General features: G+C 34.4%; 1 protein-coding gene across 3 annotated transcripts in view; it reads left to right on the top strand.

Moving 5' to 3' along the window:
- The window catches only part of LRP11 (LDL receptor related protein 11), a 90263-nt gene that overhangs the window by 43383 nt on the left and 24224 nt on the right, over positions 1-22656 (top strand). For 2 of the 3 annotated variants that reach the window (XM_074187810.1, XM_074187809.1), the window contains exons 3-5: positions 10137-10278; positions 15561-15686; positions 17681-17887. In XM_074187810.1, the coding sequence (XP_074043911.1) occupies positions 10137-10278; positions 15561-15686; positions 17681-17887 (475 nt within the window). The remainder of the gene's footprint in view (positions 1-10136; positions 10279-15560; positions 15687-17680; positions 17888-22656) is intronic. The other variant, XM_074187811.1, reaches the window with a different exon arrangement.

The raw sequence follows: 22656 nt of genomic DNA, 5'->3' as shown, positions 1-22656 counted from the left end.
TTTACAGACTTTGAATAAATAATGTATCACATTTCTATGGGCAAAGATTAGGGGAAGAACATTCTAGGAGGAACAAAGAGCAAAAGGATTGGTTTGGAAGTAGAAAAATGCCAGATGTACAGTAGGATAACACCTTGTCCAGCTTGACTGGAAAATAGGATTCATATTGGAAATTAGTAGAAGATAATACAGGAAAGGTAGGGTGGAGCGATGATGTTGCCTAGCCCATTTCTATTTGTAGTTCATTCAATCCAGAAACAGTAATCTGATTAAGAGTGCCAACCTGGTTTCCACATCTCTACAGTCTGTGCAGCATATCTTGCCAGATCCAAAGCAGATCTTCCTTATTTGTGTGTATGTGTTTTCTTGTGGCTACAGGATCATCACCAATTACCCTCAGCCCTACTTCTCCACTCATCCTGATTTGTTTCTATTTCCTATGTTCATTTATATAGCCTTCCCTGTCACCATCTACATAGCAATACTAAGCAAATGAGACCCAAAATTACCATCTAGGGAATATCTCCCTCTATTCCACATTTACATATCAATCAGTCCAACCAAGCCCAGGACCACCTAGTCTCCCACACATCACACAAACAGATACTGCAAGAGTGACAATACTCCCAATGTAATTCACATGCAGAAGGTTCCAAAAGTCAATGTACAATTTTAAGCTAATAAATAGTTTATTTTAACCTGTTAAAGCTTAAAACTACATTAAGCTGTAAAAACCCTGTATTTAATGTCATTCCAAACAAGATACCAATGGCTATATTGAGTCATAAATTCTTAGAACTGGATAAAGTTATAGAATTTATGGATCCATTGACAAGATTATATATAGATTGTATATATGCAAATACACACACACACACACACACACACACACACACACACACACGGTGAAGAATAACAAGGAACTCTAATATGTTAGTGGATATATTAGCAAATAGATCCAAAATAGCAAGACTAAAAGCGGAATTTTTTTAAAAAGACTAACAGGAATATATAACTAATCAAGAAATAGAGGGACAGGGGCAGCTAGGTGGTACAATGGATAGAGCACCAGCCCTGGAGTCAGGAGGACCTGAGTTCAAATCTGGCCTCAGACACTTAATAATTACCTAGCTATGTGACCTTGGGCAAGTCATTTAACCCCATTGCCTTGCAAAAAAAATAGAGGGACAAATCAAATTACCATTATTAAAATGAATTGGTATATTCAAAATAAAAATAAGGTTAATTATCAAAAAATATCATACTTATTTATATGCTATCAAAACCAAGAACCCAGGAGAAACATATATGTCTACAAAAATTTTAAATACCCAAATTAACAAATAATTAAGAGTAGAAACCTTTCAGAAAAAGAAATTAAATAAATCATAAATGAATTGTCAAAAGAAAAAATACGTGCAGTTAGTGAATTCTTTCAAAGATTTAAAGAATAATCAATATCTACTCAACAAAAATTATTCTCAAAAACAGAGACAGAAGGCCTGTTACAAAATTCCTCTTATAAGAAGAAAATTGTCTTGATACCCAAACCCTAGAAAGAACAGGGGGGAAAGGACTATAAAGCAATATAGCTAATGAATTGTGATGCAAATATTTTAAATAAAACATTAAATAAAGAAAAGACTACTATATGACAATATATGTAGAAAACAATTCATTATGTCCAAGTTGCATTCATTCTAGGGATGCAAGAATGATCGAATAGTAAGAAAAACAATTAGCATAATAAATCATATAAACAACTAAAATCCACATGATTATTTCAGTAGTTGTAGAAAAAAAGTTGTTGACAAAACAATATTAATTTCTGTCAAAAACCCTAAAAAGTTTTGACTCAGAAATTACACTGCTAGATATATTTCCAAGGAAGTAAATTACAAAAAGAAAGACTTTATATACAATAAATATTTATAGCAGTGCATTTTATGGTAGCAAAAAACTGGAAACAAAGTAAACTTTCAGTGTTTAGGGAAGATCAAATAAATTTTGTCATATGGTTGTGATGGAATATTAATACTGCGCAATAAAAAAACAACAAAAATGGTGAATCCAACGAAACTTAACCTTACATGAACCAAAGCAATAGGAAAACAATAAATGATCACAATAATGAAAGAAATAGCAACCCTGAATTATAAAAAAGTTGAAACTGAATAAAGCAAAAATATAAAGAACAAGCTTAATTTCAGTGAAAAGATGTGAGAAGGATACTCTGCTTCTTTGCTGAAATAGGGACTCATTCCTTTGCATATAGTATTAGATATTTTTATGCATCAGCTAATTTTGCTACATTTATTTTCTCTTCTTCCTTTCTTTTTTTTTCCTTCTTTGAAAAAGCTATTTGTTATAATATGTTGCCTACTAGGAGCAGGAAGGAGAAGAGATATGAAGGGACTATTCAGATAATATAAAAAGATATCATTTTCAAAAATATTTAAATCCTAAAAAGCATAAGCTTGAAAGAACCCCCTTCTTTAACATTATCAAAAGTCTATTTAAAATCAGAAGTTAATATTACTTGCAAAAGATGAACTTGGGAGGTATTCTCAATAAATTAGTAGGTCATCTCTCGCTGTACTATTATTTAACATAGTTCTGATGATATTAGCTTTGGCAATAAGACAAAAATGAGGTTTTTATATTCTATAAATTTATGTGAAAATATTGACTAATATTAAAAACCAGCATCCAATTCACAGGGAGAATTAATAAAAGTAGAAAAGAGAAATTGGTAATTATTACTTGAAAAATAATCCACTAAGAAAGAAATATAAATTAAAAACAGCTTTGATTTATCATGCCCATCAAATTAATTATTTAATTTGCAAAAAAAACTGACAAAAGACAAAAGCAACCAAACTCAGTGGTGGCAAAGGTGTGTGCCACCTTAGGAAAGAGATCTGGCAAACAGCAAATGTTACATAAATAATATATTTTGATCCAATGTCTCTGTTGCTACAACTGTAGGAGGAGAGTATAATGAGGGCAGAAAAGGGGTAGGGCAAATAGATTTTGGTCCAAACTATTCCATGTTGCACATGCTTAGAATATAGTAATCTTTGAAGAACTGAAAATTTGTCTAAACATCAGACAATGGACTGGTGCTTTTGACGTGAACAGTCCGCAACAAGAAACAAATAAGAAACTTCAAAGAAGTACTGGAGTAAAGGATGTCACCAGGGAAATGTATAATCACAAAAATAAAATTAGTTAATAAGGTGAAGGATGGCAGACAAGTGGACAGCCCAGGAGTTCCAATGGTAGGAGAAATTGAGGGCCCCAGATTATTGGATTGATCCTCTGTGGACTCTTGGGAGGATATGGTTGCATCATTTAGAATTAGCAAACTTGGATGTGTTGTAAGCTGTATCACTAGAAGGGAAACATCCATACTGATGAGATCACAAATCCATTTTAGTATTTAATGTTATTTGTATTTATTTTAGGCAATGCAGTATTATTCATAACTGTAAAAATTTAACACTGAAAGCATGCAAAATGTCTATTAATAAAGGAATGATTAAATCAATTTTATGTAATTAAATCATTAATAGAAACAGCATCATATAGAATAAAACTAGGATTTAGAATTAGAGACATGCCAATGTCAAAACCCAGCTCTGCTAGGTAATACCTGTTTGATCCTCGCAAGTCATTTGACCTCTATAGACCTCAGTAACTCATTAGAGCACTGAGGGAGTAAGAATATATGATTCCACAGTCCCCTCCAGCTCTAAATCCGTAATTCTATGAAATGAACTCCTTTAATGCAATAGATAAGCATGAGAAATATTTTCAAATTTGGAGAAACTATGAAAGCAAAAATAAAAATCAGAACCAGGAGTTCATATGGTATTATATGAATATCAGATGATCTTATAAAAGGAAAAATGAATAAGACTGGTAAAATCATGCAGAATGTAAATTTATTTAGTTTTATTGATGTGCAATACTATTAAGTTTTTTTGGTTTTGGTTTTTGCAAGACAATGGGACTAAATGACTTGCCCAAGGTCACACAGCTAGGTAATTATTAAGTGTCTGATACTGAATTTGAACTCAGGTCCTCCTAATTCCAAGGCCAGTATTCTATCTACTGTGCCACCTACGTGCCCCTAAGCTTTTTAATAAATCTTTTTTTAAAATGACTAAAAGCAGTTTGGAGGTCAAAATAGAACATTTTAACATATTAGAGGGTCCAGGTTCTGATTCTGCTCTTTATCTGTAGTCTTTGTTATAGCTGAATCTTCCTGACCCCATTTGGGATTTTCTTGGCAAAGATCCTGAAGTGGTTTGCTATTTCCTTCTGGTCATTTAACAGATGAGGAAAGGAAGACAAAGAAGATTAAGTGACTTGTCCAGGGTCATACAGCTGGCATGTGAGTGAGGCCAGATTTGAACTCAGATGAATCTCCCTAACTCACCACCTTGTATACACACTTAGATAGTGTGAAAGTCAATCACTTCACAATTATTTAATGTCCCCTTCAGTAAACAGTAACAGTATAAAATTTCACAAATTAGTTTTACAAATCAGTAATATAACTAAGCACTTTATATTTGTAATATAATACATAGTAATGACAGCATCTTCTAATTCTAAAATTAAGAAGGATATCAGCTTCTAGTTTTACAAATAAAAACCAGAATATAATGAAGTAATAAGTTAAATGATAGATATACTATTTAAACTAACATGTGATGATTATTATAAGAGTCATGTCTTTTTATTTAGGCAGAAATATTCAAGGAATACTTTGTGCAATTAATATATTTCTTCCATTTTGACTGTAGCTACTACTAATAGTTCATGATATCCTTTATTTTTTTTTTGCAAGGCAAATGGGGTTAAGTGGCTTGCCCAAGGCCACACAGCTAGGTAATTATTAAGTGTCTGAGACTGGATTTGAACCCAGGTGCTCCTGACTCCAAGGCCGGTGCTTTATTCACTACACCACCTAGCCGCCCCTAATGATATCCTTTAAAAGATTATTTAAATGGTCAATGCAATATCTGTTGTCCCTTAGTACTTGGAGAACCGTCTTACAGACTTAAAGCAACTTCTGGGATCATAGGATATGATATATCATATTCATATGAACATATCACATTCATTTGGATGATGGAGTAAAAATTGGGCAGCTAAGAGTCACTGGGTCTAGAGTCTAGAAAATATCTTTCTCTATTCAAATCCCCTTACTGTGTGACCCTGGACAAGTCACTTAATCATGTTTGCTTCAGTTTCCTCATCTATAAAAAGGAACTGAAAAAGGAAACAGCAACCCAAATGGATTGAAAAAGAGTCAGACATGACTGGAAAATTACATTTAAAATAAAACAAAAATTTCATTTAAAAGTATGTTTACATTTTAAAAGTATATAGATCTAGAACCAGAACCTCAGATATCCAATACTCCTCATTTTATATATGAGGAAACTGGGGTCTAAGAAAACTAAATGATTTGCCAGAGGATAGAGAAGTAGATCAGAAAGCCCCCAAGTGGGGACCTTGGAAGCCTCTTCAAGCTCAGGAACTCTGAGGTCTAACATTCTATCCTAAGATGCCATAGAGGGTTCTGTGAAGACACAATTAAACCAGTCACACAAACCCAGAAGCACAGCCATAAAACCCCAGACGAAGAATTAGGAGTAGAGAATTGAGTAAAAACAATAAAACTAGCTAAAACTAATTGTAGATCTATAGATTCTCCCCCCCCCAAAAGAGGGGGGGATCTATCTGCAACCAGACTCAAAGAAAAAGACTGATTTTCCACAAGATCAGTCAGTACTTTAAAAAAAATGAAGCAAAAGATAAAAAAATTAAATAAAAACTCTTTAGGAAATAATTGAACAAAGAATAAAGAACTCAAAAGAGAAAGTACTAAAATCTGCCCAGATTACAGACTCCTTGAAAACCTGAATTGACCAAACAAAAATTAACAACTCCATGGGAGAGAGTAATAAATACTAGAATAAATTTAAAAGACTACAAAAAAACAGAAGAAAATATAAAATATCTGATGTAAACAACAACTGGCCTGGAAAACAAGTTTAGAAGAGATTGCTTAAGAATCATGGAACTCACTGAAAACTATTTTTTAAAGCCTGTTTTTCAAGAAAACTGTATTTCAAGGAAACATAAATAATAACTGCCCGAATCTGTTAGAATCAGAATTCAAAATGAAGATAGAAAAAAATCCACCACTCCCATTCTGAAAGAAAACCCCAAATAAAAAGTCCTTTAATTGTCATAGCCCAAATCCCAAGCTCACACATCAAAGCAAAAAATAGAGTAAGCAATACAAAAAGAAGCAGTTCAAGTACCCCAGAATCATAGTCAAGATCACATAATACCAGGCAGCTTTTATTATAGACAAGAAGAGATATTTAAATACAATATTTAAGATACATAGACTTTTTTTTTTTTAGGTTTTTGCATGGCAAATGGGGTTAAGTGGCTTGCCCAAGGCCACATAGCTAGGTAATTATTAAGTGTCTGAGACCGGATTTGAACTCAGGTACTCCTGACTCCAGGGCCAGTGCTTTATCCACTGCGCCACCTAGCTGCCCGATACATAGACTTATAAACAAGATTAATTTGCCCTGAAAAGCTAAGTATAATCTTACATGTAGGAAAAAAATGGATTTTTTTTCTTTTTTTATTTTTGAAAGATTTTTGCAAGGCAATGAGGTTAAGTGACTTGCCCAAAGCCACACAGCTAAGTGATTATTGAGTGTCTGAAATCAAATTTGAACTCAGGCCCTCCTCACTCCAGGTCTGGTGTTCTACTCCCTGCACCACCTAGCTGCCCCCCAAAAATGTAATTTTAGTGGACTTCCAAGCATTTCTGTTGAAAAGATCAGAGCTGAGTGAAACTTTGAAATGTAACCACCAGTGTAAAGAGAAGCCTAGAAAGATAAATTTATTTGAGTGATTGGAAGGGGTAATATGAGGATTTAGTGCTAATTCTAATAAAAGAAGAAACAAATGTTTCTTCAGAACTGTAATGTCTTCAAAGGATATTGAAGGATTAAATAAGAAAAATAGAGGTTCTGGGGGTAGATTGATTCAGGTCTGAGGTTTTAAAGAAGGAAAAGAAAAGGGAAGTTAAAATGTGTGTGTGTGTGTGTGTGTGTGTGTGTGTGTGTGTGTGTGTGTATATATATATATATATATATATTAGAATTAAAAAAAGGAGAAAGATGGAGCTAGAATTTGCTACATCTCTTCAAAAGAAGATGCGTATACCAACAAGAAGGAAGGGATGGAGAGAGAGGGCATCACACAAAGCTCCTTCTCATGTAAACAAGGAGGGTTAGATTCTCTCTCTCTCTCTCTCTCTCTCACACACACACACACACACACACACACAAAACACACACAGACCCGTGAGGGGAGCTTTTTGCCCAATCCAAAATAGGAAGCATCTGGAGTTTATGGAGTGTGAGGGATGTGATATGGTCAGACCTGCTCTTAGGAAAATCATTTTGGCAGCTGTGAGGGAGATGAATGGAGCTTAAGGCCTGGTGGGGAACAATTAAGAGACTATTATAATAGTTCAGGCAAGAGGTGAAGAAGGACAGAACCAGAAAGGTGCCTGTGTGAATGGAGAGGAGGGCCCCAAACTAGACTTGTAATCTCATAATGGTAACAAATCTAATTTAATTTCAAATTGATAACTGAAATCCTAGAAGAGTCAGCACCTGAGGAAAAAAAACCTGTCAGTGCTGCATGCAGAGTTAGAAAGTCTATGTTGGCCTAATGCCAAAAGAAATTATAGTTTAAATTTTATTACCCCATACTATTTCACAATGGTGGAGGAGGGATATGGATGGTGGATGGAGGGGAAAAGTTAAAAAAGAACAAAGAGTAGAAATAAAAAATTTAAGAAATCTTATGAATAAGTTTGTATATCCTGCTGTATATGGCAAGCAAAAAAGTCTCAAATCATTTTCATCAGTTGTCCACAGGAATTAATGTACATGTACATTTATCAGTACATACACACACACACACACACACACACACACACATATACAGTAGTAACCATACAGAACCAATTAAGATTACGATTGTATCTTTTTTTTTTTTTTTTAGGTTTTTGCAAGGCAATGGGGTTAAGTGGCTTGCCCAAGGCCACACAGCTAGGTAATTATTAAGTGTCTGAAACCGGATTTGAACCCAGGTACTCCTGACTCCAGGGCCGGTGCTTTATCCACTGCACCACCTAGCTGCCCCCAACAATCGTATCTTTTAAAAGGATCTTTAAGGCCATCTGGTCCAAACCATTCATATTACATAGAGAGAAATGGACCAAGAAAGATTAGGTCATTTGCCAAAGGTTAGATCTGTGATTTGATTCTGACCCTCTACTCCAAAGCCAGGAAGACTTCTGGAGGGCCAAGTTGTTTCTCACATTTTTTGCTTATAATTTTTACAATATTACCTGAGGGTGCTGACAACCCCTTACCCCACACCTCTGAATAAGAGAAGAAGAAAAAAAGATAGAAAACTATAAAACTGACACAAAAGCAGGCCAGGTCTGAGAGGAAAATTTATAGATTCTGTATTTGCTAATATAGAGGCAACTAGTAGGTGCATTGGATAGAATTTCAGACCTGTAGTCAAATACAGTCTCAGACACTTACTAACTGTGTGATCCCGGGCAAGTCACATAACTTTATTTGCTTTAGTTTCCTCTTCTGTAAAATTACACTCCAGTATTTTTGCCAAGAAAACCCCAAATGAGGTCACAAAGAGTCAAACAGGACTAAAAAAACAACTGAACAATAACAACAAATTTCAGTTAATACTACAGTCATCTTCCATATCCTCCAATACTCAAAATTTTGACACAATCTCTATTTCTCTTGCCCCCACCCTAATTATTGCTCCTCTCTCAACAATATCTCTAGAATACATTTTTTCTATTCCCACTTTTTTATTACCATTTTTCCATCACCACTTTCCTTTTAAGCTCTCATAATCTCTCAGTAACCTCCTAACTCATCTCTCTTCACTCCATCCTATGACACTAGTATCCAATCAATCTCCTTAAAGTCTAAGTCTTAATAATAGTTGGTCATAGTTATGACCCTGGGCAAGTCACTAAGCTGTTCTTCGTCTTCCTTTCTTCAAATGAAGCAGTTGAACTAGATGATCTTTAGGGACCCTTTCCAGTTCTAAATCCTATGGTCCTCTGATCCCTTATATAATGAGGCAGTTTTTGTAAACAAGGTTTACAGTCTTCCGTTGCTTCCTACTTCCAATATAAATAAGGAGAGACATTCTATTTGCAAAAATGAGGACAGATGATCATTTTTTTTATGAATGTGAAGACTATTGTCTTTTAGGCAATTAGGTTGACACAGTGGATTCAATGACAGACCTGGATTCAGGAAAACTTGACTCAAATTTTGCCTCAGAGATTCACTAGCTATGTGACCCTGAGCAGGGGTGGTTATGAAGCAAGGAACAAGATAATATTTGCAAAGCACTTTGCAAATGGAAAAGATATATACATAAATGCATATAAATATGTTTATGTATATGCAAAATATACTGTATATTTCTTCTTGTTATTTTTCTGACAGTCTTAGGGGTTGGTACCACTATTTCCAAATTTATTTTTAAATATGTCTGACTTTTGCCTCAAATCTATCTTCTTTAACCCATTTTCTGCACAACTACCAAAGTGATTTTCTTAAAACATAGATCTGACCCTGTTGCTTCCTCATCAACTGCAGTAATTCCCTGTTGAACTAGAATCAAATATTATTTCATCTTTATCTCATCCTATTTTAATTTCCATTTTGTGCATATAATATAATGTAAATTATTGACATGGTAGTACATGCATATAAATTAATATACACAGATTGGGGATAAATACTCAAAAATATTTTACTGACTGTGATACATGATCAAAAAAAAGCAATGAAGACCATTGACTTAGAAGGCTGCTCATGTTCAATAAATGTTAATTTATACCATAACAGTGGTATAAATGAGTTAGCTCATGACAATTAATAGTGGTTGCTAGTTCATAATTTTGATACTAACTCTAGCCTTTAATTTTCCAAAGTGAAATGTGATATTTCCTGTTTTTGGATCAGGTACCTCAACCAGGAATCCTGAAGCTATCCCACTTGCAAGAAGGAGTATACATCTTCCAGCTGACTGTGACAGATACTGCTGGTCAAAGGACTTCTGACAATGTCTCTGTGACTGTACTCCCTAAGGCACAAACTGCAGTAGGTGAGGGGGAGAAAAATTAAAGTATCACTGTAGGATAATTCTACAACAACAATAACAAAGCCATGTTACTTTATGGATCTGTAGACTTCCTATGCTACAAGTATAAGGGCTTTTATAGGTTCTTCCATTTTATTTTCTGAAACCCCAAATCTGATATAATTTCAGGTGATTTACACTTCAATATGGGCAGCATTTTGGGAATTTACAATGAGATGGTTAACAGAGTGTGAGAGTTTCAGGGTGTAGTAAATAGCCCATCTCTTTTTTATTTTCCCTACTTCCGCTAAATTGTCAGTTTCTTATTGGAAATAATATTGCTTAAAGATTGTTGATAGTTAGAATGTGTATGTATAGATAAATATAAAACACATATACAAACATATACATATATTGGCCTGTGTGTGAATGTGTCAGTGGAGAGCCTCTGCCTAAATTTAATTCCAAACAGATAAAAATAACTACCACATTAATATAGATGTTATTACTTATGTAAGTAACAACAAAAAGTAATATGTAACTAATAATATTTTAAACTATGTAGCATATTTCTGCTACATATATATATACAAATCCAAAACAAATTCACTGCCTTAACATTCACTTCTTTTGAATTATCACCAACCTTTATTTTATTCTAAAAGCTCCCCATTTCTAAAATGAAAGCAGCAAGTGCATATAATAAACTAACCAATGTGAGTTGCATGGATTATCCATAAATGGCACTAGTCAGCACTGAAGTTGGAGGAGAGAGACATCTAAAGTTATTTAATCATTTTTGGGAAAGTTACTTTGGGGGAGATTCTGTATTTGTTAACCTGAAATGTTGCATGCTTTTCCTAAGCTTTCAGCAACCTCTGGCAGTCTTGAACTCTCCATTATTTGCAAAGAAATTAAGGCAAGGAGCTTAGAATAAAGGATTAGAATATAAATATAATTTTGCCATGATTATTCTTGGCTCATATTAAAGATATGGCTCAGAATGTATATTAAAAAGAATTCAAAATCTATGGAGCTTGGCAATCTTCCAGCACATTATGCTTTTCTTTGGAATACAGGTTGTCAGTTCTTCAGAATATTTATGATGTCATTGATGTGGGTATTATCTCTAATGATACTGATCATAGCCCATCCAAGTCTGCCAAAATTATGCAAATCTTGTTTGTGTCTTCCCCCAAAATTCACAGGGGGTCCACCCAACAAGCTGGAAACAAGCTATTGGTCAAAAAGAGTTAAAAATTGTTGACTCTCTTCTATGCTATCTCTACTTTACTCTTTCAATGAAAATGGGGTGTGAACAGTACAGACAACTCTTCTACATTCCAGCAGTGGGAGTTTGTGATAGAAATCAAAGCCTTCCATAGAGAGTAGACATCCTCTTCCAGGTTTGGGCAAATTGATTCACAGCTGTTCCATGTAGAGACTAATTGACTTAACAATCTCTTGAGCACATATTTGAATTTACTAGATGCAAATCAGGAGAATAATAATAGCTCATATTGATATAGCATTTTACAGTTTAAAGAGCACTCACATCTCATATTCTTTCTCTCCATTCACACAACTACCTTCCTGTTTCTGCCCCCCCATCACTTCTTGCCAGAATTATTATAATAACCTCTTATTTGGTCTCCTGCCTCAAGCTTCTCCTTGCCCCATTCATCCTCCTCACAGCTGCCAAAGCAAATTTTTCCTAAAGAGCTTTATTTAGGATTTGAATCTAGGCTTCTTGTTTCCTAGGCTAGCTTCACGAGGCTTCTACTCAAGAAGTATATGATACCCTATCCTCAGGAATAATTGGCTCCTTTGTTGCCATCTGACCACATCCCCTCCTTCATATTCCATAGACTCCAAATGTTCCCATTATTTTTTTTAGGTTTTTGTAAGGCAACCAGGGTTATGTGGCTTGCCCAAGGCCACACAGCTAGGTAATTATTAAGTGTCTGAGACCGGATTTGAACCCAGGTCCTCCTGACTCCAATGCCGGTGCTTTATCCATTACACCACCTAGCCGCCCCTTCCCATTATTTCTAAGATCAAATATAAACTTCTCAGTTTGACATTCACAATCTTGCCCCGAGATCAGTACATATAACAAATGTTGGATTTGGTCTGGCTAGTATGGTCAGGGTCAGAGGGCTCTTCTAGACACATGCCTAGACAAGCTTCAAATCCAGTATGATTCTAGACCTGCAACTGTGTGAATATATTCCTGGCCTCAAAAATACAGGAAAAGTTTATTTCTCTAACAACCTGGCAGCACCATTTTTTTATTGACTGGCTCTGTGTGTGTGGTGGGGGCAGGGAGAAAGTAGCCTAAGACAGACAGATGGCCGGCAACCAGCCAGCCATTTGTTTGCCTCCATCCATTCACTTGGCCAGATTCTACAGTCTCCAGTAGCAACTTGGCAATTATAAATGAGAAAATGTCTTTGAAGTTGCCTGAGACAGAGTGAAGTAAATGTCCTTTGAAAAGCAGCTCAGGCTCCAGACCCTTTCCCTCTTCCCAATGATGTATTCCTCTACCGAGCAAGCTAACAGTGTAGTTACTACCAATATTCTCTCAAGGCAGTCTTAACAGCTGGGGCTTTGTCTTTGCCTTATAAACAAGATGCTAGGGATCAGATCCTAGGATTAAAACATTTTGAGATGCAAAAGGCAGGAGGTGGAAACATTTCAAATGCTGCTCATCATTCTGCAATATAGAGTGACCTTGTAGTTCAAGCAAAGCTGTATTGATTCAGGGCTATTTCATTACCATATCGTCCTCGTCACACCCCAGCAGGCAGCAGGCAATGGTGACTTGCAATGAAATCTGGCTCAGTGGGATTAGATTTTGTATGAAAAGGCTGTGTATTTTCAAATGAGAAAGCTTGAAGAAGTATTCAAAAGTAACTTCTACTTAGGAGCTGACATTTTTGTATGTGTTCTTAAAAATAGGATAAATGTCTCATTTAAATTTGCCAAGTATTTTCATTAACTCTTTGTAGCTAGAGTTTTCTTGTGACAGTTTTTTAAAACATAGCCTAATAAGGATTTTGCTATCTCAGAACTCTTCTACTTCCTAACATTCCTAGTATTCCAGATGTTGCCTCTTTCCACCTTCCCTGAATTCTATAGAATTCTAGTCCCTGATGACAGTGATGAACTACTACTGCTCTCTTTCCTCTCTTCTCTCTAACTTGCTCAAGATCAAACAGTTACTTTTTCCTGATTTTTTCCTGACTGTATAACTTAATCATTTGCTTTTCTAGAAAAGAAGTCTCTGGAGCTTTGCTTACACATGTGCATTGTACCTTCTATTCCCTTTCTAAAATTATATTTGTATTATAAAAAGAGTCATTCAATCCAGCTTGTTCTTAGGAACTTCTTCATGATCCAGTTTTGTACATGTATCTTTGGTCTACGTTACAGATACTAGAGAGGTCTTCAATTCTTCCTGTTGCTGCTCAGCTTTAATGAGAGTGATTTATCTTTGAGTAGATAAATTAGTCTTCAAAAAAAGAACTTCTCCTTAGAAGTCCCAATTAGATAAAAGGTTTTGAGAGCTCGGGAGGGAATATGATTTCATCATCCAAAAAAAAATAAAATTGTTATTAGCAAGAGGCCAGAGATTCTGGCAAGGCACTATCATATTCCAAGGATACTATGGAATTCACTTAAAGGATACAATAATCACAAATTAACCAAAAGAAACTATTAGTGAGGAGACAGTAGTGTATAGATAATATGATGAGAGATAGTATGTACTTTAAAAATAATGAAGTAGGGGGCGGCTAAGTGGTGCAGTGATTAGAGTACCAGGTCTGGATCAGGAGAACCTAAGTTCAAATCTGGCCTCAGACACTTAATAATTGCCTAGCTGTATGACCTTGGGCAAGTCACTTGATCCCATTGCCTTAAATAAATAGCAAATTGTTTTTTAAAAAAAAATTAAAAATAATGAATTAGAAGTGTTTTTAGTATCATTGGTGTCGGATGCAACTGAGTAGCTTTGAATCTGAAAGATCTACTCCAGATTCAGACACTGATTCTGAACAAATCACTTAACCTTATTTGCTTTAGTTTCTTCATTTGTCAAATTAGCTGGAGAAGGAAGTGGCAAACAATTCTATTATCTTTACCAATAAAACCATCAAAAAGAATCAGACACAAGTGAACAACAACAAATCAGAAGAGTTATCTTGGAGATGAACGAGCAGCTAGGAGACACATCAGATAGCCTGCTAAACTTAGAGTGACCCTGGGCAAGTCCCTTAACTTCTGCTTCAGTTTCCTCATCTATAATGAAGATAATAATAGCACTCACCTCCAAGGTTGTTGTGAGAATGAAATGCCATATTTGTAAAGTGTTTTGCAAACTTTAAAGGTCTATATAAATGGTGGCTATTATTCTCAGAGGGAAATAAGCCTAAAGGTATAATTATGTAGTGGAAAAAAGATAGGAGCAAGCAGTGAAAATTATTTGCCAATAAAAGCTCAATAACATTCTGAGATATCCAATGAATGAATGAATGAATGAATGAGGAAGTAAGTGAGCTCCATCACAAAGAGAAGTATAAGGCATTGGTTACTTAAAAAAGAAAATGTTAGCCTAGTAAGTCTGGGCCTCAGTTTCCTCATCTACAAAATGAAAGACCGAACTAAAGCATCTCTAAGATACCTTCCATCTCTGAATTGATGACTTTCAATGACTCAGTATTCAACCCCCTCATTCAATAATAGATTTAATGAAGATGGGTCATAGATTGTTAGGGACATAAATAAGAAGGCCAAGGGAAGATATACCAAGCTTTTTAAAATTTATTTCTTTGATTTTTTTATGTTTTTTTTTAATTACATAAATCTTTTCTTTGTTCCTATTTTTAAAGTGGATATCACAGAAGCTTTGCTTGCTTGGTTTTGTCCTGTTCCTGTTTTTCTTCCCCCCCCCCCCCATTTATTTTTATATTTTATTGATGCTTTTGGGGGATATTTCCATACCTTTCCTTTAATTACCTCCAAATTGAAATGCTCCTTTAAAATGAATGACTAAAGTCATACAAAGTCATAAACAATAAAACAAACCAACTTACTAACCATGTCTGTAAATGTATCTCATTCAGCATTGGAGACTCTAGACACACTAACTTTCCCAGGACCTGTTATTCTGACCAATTATTAATACTTAGTATATTTCTATTAACTGTTCTTTGTTGCCCCAAACACCCCTAAAAACCACAGCTTTTATGTACCTCCACCCCAGGTGTAGCTAACCAGTGATTTGAGGTTTGCTTTATAAACAGAATGTTTGAAAATTTGCTCTCGATATCATTTCTTCTGTGATGATGGCTGCTGTATTGACATCACCCTGGCTTGTGATGGCGTGGAACAATGCCCTGACAAATCTGATGAAGCTTTCTGCCAGAGTGGTGAGTGGTCAGGAGGGAATGTCATTGGTGTTGGGGCTTGGCAGACCAATGAAGTGGATTCAAGTACAAATTCCTGCTTGATTATTTATAAGAAAGTAAGCTTCTATGAGGCAGCTAGATGTTAGAGCTCCTGTCTTCCTGAGTTTGAATCTGGCCTCAGATATTTAGTAGCTACGTGACTGTGGGTGAGTCACTTAACTTTCATCTGCCTTATCACTCCACTAGAGAAGGAAATGGCAAAACACTGAAGTATCTTCGCCAAAAAAACCCACCGTGGACAATATTGGTGTGCCGTGGTCCACAGGATCACAAAGGATCAGACACAACTGTATGATTGAACAAAAGCAAACTTTCAGATGGACATTGGGTGGGATTCTTCTTGGCATTGTTATTGCCTACCATGATAATGATGATAACTGGCATAAAATGCTTCAAACTTTTACAAAGGGCTTCATATATATTATCTCATTTGAACTTCACAAAAATGCTATGAAGTAGGTATTTTATGGGGCAGCAGGTAACAGAAAGAATAGAGTACCAGACCTGGTCTCAGATTTTACTAGCTGTGTGACCATGAGCAAGTCACATAACTTCAGTTTGCCTCAGTTTCTTCATCTATCAAATAGGAATAATGATAGTACCTACTTCCCAGGGTTATTATATAGATCAAATGAATTAATAATTATAAAATGCTTGGCACAGTGCTCACACAAAGTAAGATCTATATAAATATTAACTATTATTCTTATTTCATTGAAGATAAAGAAACAGAGACTCAGAAAACTTATGTGATTTACACAGTAGTTACATTCTGAGGCAGTATTGGAACCCAGGTCTCTGATTCCAAATTCAGCATTCTATCCACTGTGTCACCCTGGCTCTCCTATATCTGCATGTAATAGACACTTAATAAGTGTTCAATGAATTAAATTTAAAAGGAAGGTAAATGCATAGACCCTTCCTCATTGATAACCACGTTTCCCAATCTAAATTTTGCATGTGTACAATATAAATATGAAATAGAAATGATTATCCAATTAATTGTTGATTAGATTTCAAAAGTAGTTTGTAATTCAGCGCTTTCACATATATTTAATGCTTCAATATCCTACCATTGGTTAAAACTTTACTACTGCCTTTCATGACCAAAAAGTGTTTATGGCATATTTTTTGAAAATTTACAAGCATTTATTTTTTCTCCTCAGTTTCTCCCCATTAGAAAATAATTGTAAAATCCTTATGCATAGTCAATATGTAATCAAGAAAACAAAACAAATGCATGCATTGGTTATGTCCAAAAATGCATGCCTCCCTCTGCTTTTGAGTCCATTCCCACCCTGTCAGGAAGTAGGCAACCTATACCATCATTGGTCCCCTTGAATCATGGTTGATCATTGCCTTGATCAACATTCTTAAGTCTGTTAAAGTTGTTTGTCTTTACAATTGTGTTATGGTAAAATTGTTCTGTTTATTCCACTCTTGTTCATAGACTCATCAGTTCAGACAAGTGTCCAGGTTTTTTGATATAAGTATTTCATTTACTTTCATTTACTTTCTGAGTAATGGGCACTCTTAAAATTTAAATTAACATTAATTTTGTTTTGAAGTAATTTTTCAGAATTTTAAGACTGAGGTTTGATATAATTTATGAAAACTAAATCATATACTAAACCACTCTTCTAGTTATAGGTACTATAAAAACATAACCAGGAGAAAATTAGCACTATAAAAAAAGGATTAATAATGTTCACTGATGAAGAATCTACAAATGTGGGTTTGAATCTTGACTCTGTCATTAAGCCTTAAAGAAAAAAAGATCAGACAAAATTGTCCTTTAAAAACCAGATGATGACATTTATTTTTTTTATTTTAGAATTTTGCATAACTCCAAAATTTCATTATAGAGATAGACCAAGGATTTAGTGTTTTTAGTTTATTTTTACACCAAAAAAAAAAATCTGACAACTAATAATTAATTCTCTCCATTCATTCAGTGAGTCCTGGCCGCAAGACAATAACTCATGCTGCTCTAAGTCCAGCCCAACAAAGAACTGAATTGACTGAAGATGCAGACAGAAGTCTCCCTTTGCAGAACATCCAGAAAGCCACAAGGAAACAGCTGCTTTCTACAGCTAATGCAGTCAAGAGTAATCATTCAGTCTCTCAGGGACCAAAGAATCAAATGAGTGCTTTATTGCCAGGTAAGGGGTAAAAAGTACCACTGTTTTAAAAAAATTTAAATATTAATTTATATACATTAGCAAACAAAGTTTTCAATATGCAAAGAACAGGACAAGAATTGTACAGGAACCTGAATTACTGTTACCTATAGTTTTTAAATTTATTAAATTTAAATTTAACAAAGGAATAATAGAATTATTCTATTAGGTATATCCTTTTCTGAGCTTCTTTTTGTTTCTTTCCCTGCATTTGCTAAAAATATTTTATTAATGCTTAATTTTATTATTAATTTTATTAATAAGAATAGTCAAGCCCAACAAACCAACATATTGGTTGTGCCTTAAATTGTGTATCTCATTCAGCCTCAGTTCATGAAGTTCTTCTCATTTTTCTCTGAACTCACTGTTATTTTTTATGGAACAGTATTATCCCATTGCATTCATGTACCAGAATTGTGCAGTCATTCACCAATTAATGGGTACCCTTTATCCTTGTAGTTATTAGCTACAACAAAAAGTACTGCTATAAATATTCTTACATACATGAGTTCTTTCCCTATATCCTTGATCTCCTGGAGTCATATATAAGCTATATATTGTCAGTATCTCTGGATCAAAGAGTCTATACAATTTAATTACTTTGGGGGTCCAGAATGATTGAGTTGTTCTTCAATAAAAGCAATATATTTTTTTTTTGCTGGAAAAAAAAAATCTTGATTTGTAGTTGTTTGTACTTAGTTAATAGATTCAGACTATAGTTGAGGTTGAGAATTAATATTTTTGATTTTGTTGTCTAATTGTTTCCTTCAGGTTCACCTCTTTTTGACCCCATTTGGAGTTTTCCAATATACTGGAATGATTTGCCATTTTCTTCTCTGGATAATTTTACAGATGATTGAAACTGAGGCAAACTAGGTTAAGTGACTTGCCCAGCATCACACAGCTAGTAAGTTTCTGAGGTTAGATTTGAATTCAGGAAAATGAATCTGTCTGACTCCAGGCCCTGGCACTTTTTCCATTGTACCACCGAACTACCTATCTAATATCTAATATTTGAACAGAATAGAATAATAAAGTCTCAAGAGTTGAAGTGAATTTTAGAGATTCAATGTTCTAAGTTTCTGGCTTCTAAAACATCTAGTCTCTGTTTAAATATGTCTAACGACTAGAAGTTCACTATTTTATAAGGCCATTCACTCCATTTTTTAATAAATCCAATTCAAAAAAATTGTTTAAAGATATAAGTTAGAGCTCACATCTCTCAGATGAGCCCAAAGCTGGAAATAATAGAAGTATTTCATATATAATATGAATTGGGTATGGGACAAGCTATTTATTCTTTTCTTCTTTAAATTAAATTTATTTTGAATTTAAGAAATAAAACAAGCATTTCCATAATATTGAATAGATAGTTAAAAATTATAGAATAGAATAGAAATGAAGCTTAGAGTCAATTTAGAGGCCATTAAAGGTGAACCTCATTTTACAGATGAGTTAAGAGAGACCTACAGAAATTAAACTGTTTAATGCAACTATTTGTCATGGGCAACTGCATCTAAGTAAGAGCATTTCCATAAAACACTAGGGTTTATTTTCACCAATTTTATAAATATAGAAGGGTGCCCACCAAAGAAGTGAATGTGAAAAGGAATAGGAAGAACCTTTTTTTATTAAGTCAATATTTTCTTTAAATGTATCCATCCTATCTCTTAATTCTCTACTTAGAAGAAGAAAAAGGGAACACTTGGAAGGTGATGTATGTTCTGTATGTGTCAATCATATGACAAAGAATACTACAAAAACAAAAACCACTGACCTGTAAAACAGAGATGATCCTTGTTCTGCCTTACATAAGAGAACTAGTAACAATGAATGGAAGATGCTAAGCAGCAAATTTCAACTAGAAATAAATAAAATCATTCTACTGGAATTGTTATTAAGGAAGAAAGTGGTTCTCCCTCCGTGGATGACCATTTGAAAGAGATGTTGGACAAGTCATCCAACAGTTCTGGTTGAGAGATTCCTTTCAACTCTGAGACACTGAAATTCTTCTATATGACCTTGATTATCATTCTTGACCCTTGGTCATTCTTTTCCTCTGCAATGGCATCAAAACTTTTTGTAGACAGAGCTTAGGGATGACAAGGCTTGAATTACAAAATTCCTCTGCAAAGTTAAGGGAAAGGAAAAACATGTAGTCTAAAAATATAAAATCAAATTTATATTAACATTTCAGATTTGCAAAGAACTTTCCTCACCAAAATCTAAGAGGTAGATATTGCAAGTAATATTCTCATTTTATAGATCAGAAAACTGAGGCCAAGAAGGTTAAATGACTTAACTATGATCACAGATAAAATAACTATAAAAACTGGGATGTGAAGCTACATCTCTTCTGATCCCAAGACCAGCACTGTACATTGTTTCTACATCATTCTACCTCTCATTAAATGTATTAAGGTTTAAAACCCTCAGATTGTTATTATTTAATGGAAAAAAATCTTCACTTGAAGATAATCAACTTATTTTCCAAGACACCTGAGTAACCGAGATTCTGAGATATGGATAGGAGGTCATCAGTCCCAATCAATCTAATATAATTAATGAAGAAACTGTGCCTACATTTTTAAAATCAGGAGTAAACTATCCTAGTAGGAAATATTTGTTTTCTGTTTTGATCCATTTGTCTGTTGGAGTGAAGGTATAGGGCGATAATTCATAGATTGAGATATCATTTTATTATAGAAGCTGAAAGTTGATATAGTCATTAAAAGTTCAGTGACTTCTTTGGAAGGGAGTCTAGTACACTAGGGATTTGTTCTTGATCCTTTACTTTTACTAATTTTAAGTCACTTTAACAAAGGCAGATAGGGCATCCTTTACCAAAGACATAGACTGAGAGCAGTAGCTAAACCCTGGATCATAGTCAGGATTCAAAATGATCTTGTTGGGCTAGAACATTGGACCAAAGCTAATGAAATTGGAGCAAATATAAATATAAATAAAGTCTTCCACTTGGGTTCAAAAAATTAACATAAATGTGCTATCAGGGAGGCATAACCAGACATCAGCTCATCTGAAAAAGATCTAAAGGCTTTAGTGGACTGCAAGCAAAACATATATCAATGTTATATGTTATCTCTTTCTCCATAGAAATTTTGTGTGTGTGTGTGTGTGTGTACACACACACAGAGGTCTACATATCTATATATATATATATATATATATATATATATATATACACATGTATATTAATGGAAAGAGAAAAAGTATGCATGTGTGAGAGTTATAAAAATTATATGACAGTGAAGAAAATGGATGAAATCTAAGACTACAGTAAGAGAATTAATATCCAGAACTAAGTCAATAATCATCTTGCTACATTCTTCCCTGGTCATACCACATCTAAATATTATGCTATGACCAACCACAGTTTTAGAAGATTCAGGACAAAATATGCTTCTCAGCTCCCAAGAGACTCAGAGTACAAGGTACTTTTGTTTTGTTTTTGACACTTCAAATGCAGGAATTTGTTTTGTTTAATTATATGTATTTATAAAGGAATTTTTATTATTCTAGCTTTTCAATAGAGATGGGAGGGGAAAATGTAGATCTGAAAATAAAATAAAATTGAATGAGCAAAAATGAATATGGTATTCAGTCCAGGGTGCCACTTTTAGGAAGGATGATAATATTTTATGGAGCAGACACAAGGAAGGATTCCAAATATATTCCAGTATGAAAATCATTTGAAGAAACTGGAAATGTTTAATATGGAAGAGGAAAGATTCAGTGGGTAAATGATAGCTAGCCTGTCTCATATGAAAGACAGATTAAACTTGCCCAGCTTGCCTCAGGCACAGAATTAGGTTCAATGAGGGAAAATATCAAAGTGACAGATTTAGCTTTGTGTAAGGAAAAACTTCTTAACAATTAGAGCTGTTTTATTAGATGAGTAATTAATTGAACTTGTAGTTCTCTAAAACATACATATTATTATCTAACCAGGCCTCTTTTTGAATTGTGAAGTTGGGTTTTTGACCCAAACATAAAAAAATTCCATGTGCCCATATTAAAGTTAATTTTCTTGGGAAAAAACAAAACAATTACAATGGTACAGAAGTGGTAGAATTGACTGATTTTGGAGGACATAGCCTATTGCTTCATAAAAATATTTGGCTCAATTTTTTGCCAGAAAGATTCTTCACCAGATAAAGGCTGAACTAAATAGAACCCTTTCAATTCTGAAATCCTGGAATTCTGATTTGGGGAGCTCAAATGTTATCTATTTTAATTAATACCTTTGTGAAGAATCATGTTTTCAATATGTCCAACAAATAATCATCCAAGGAAAGCGTGTGATCTGCCTCAAGGGATTAGATATTTTTCTTTCTCTTATTATACTTGTATGTATATTCTAAATGCCAAAAAATCAGCATGCGTAAATTAAAAGGAGAATAGAGACCTATTGTTGCTGGATAAAGCCCTTTGATTGTCTGGGCTGCCTTGTGTTTACCCTCTGTGAAAAGGCAGGATCGCCAAGATGTTAGAGCAGTAGATGCTTCATAATATGTGGTCTGTTCACTCATTAACACTTTTTAATCTGACTTGGCCAAGGGAAAAAGAAGCTGGTCTCTGAGACAGCTAGGATCTATTTTATATAAGTACACACACACACACACACACACACACACACACACACACACACAAATTCACACTTTTGCATTTGTAACTTGATTAATTTTGTCCTTTTCAAATCCAACTCTATAACCTTACTTAAGGATTGAGGC

This window comes from Macrotis lagotis, chromosome 5 (genome assembly GCF_037893015.1).
Source record: "Macrotis lagotis isolate mMagLag1 chromosome 5, bilby.v1.9.chrom.fasta, whole genome shotgun sequence".
Lineage (NCBI taxonomy): Eukaryota > Metazoa > Chordata > Mammalia > Peramelemorphia > Peramelidae > Macrotis > Macrotis lagotis.
This window is presented reverse-complemented; position numbering and strand designations above follow the sequence as displayed.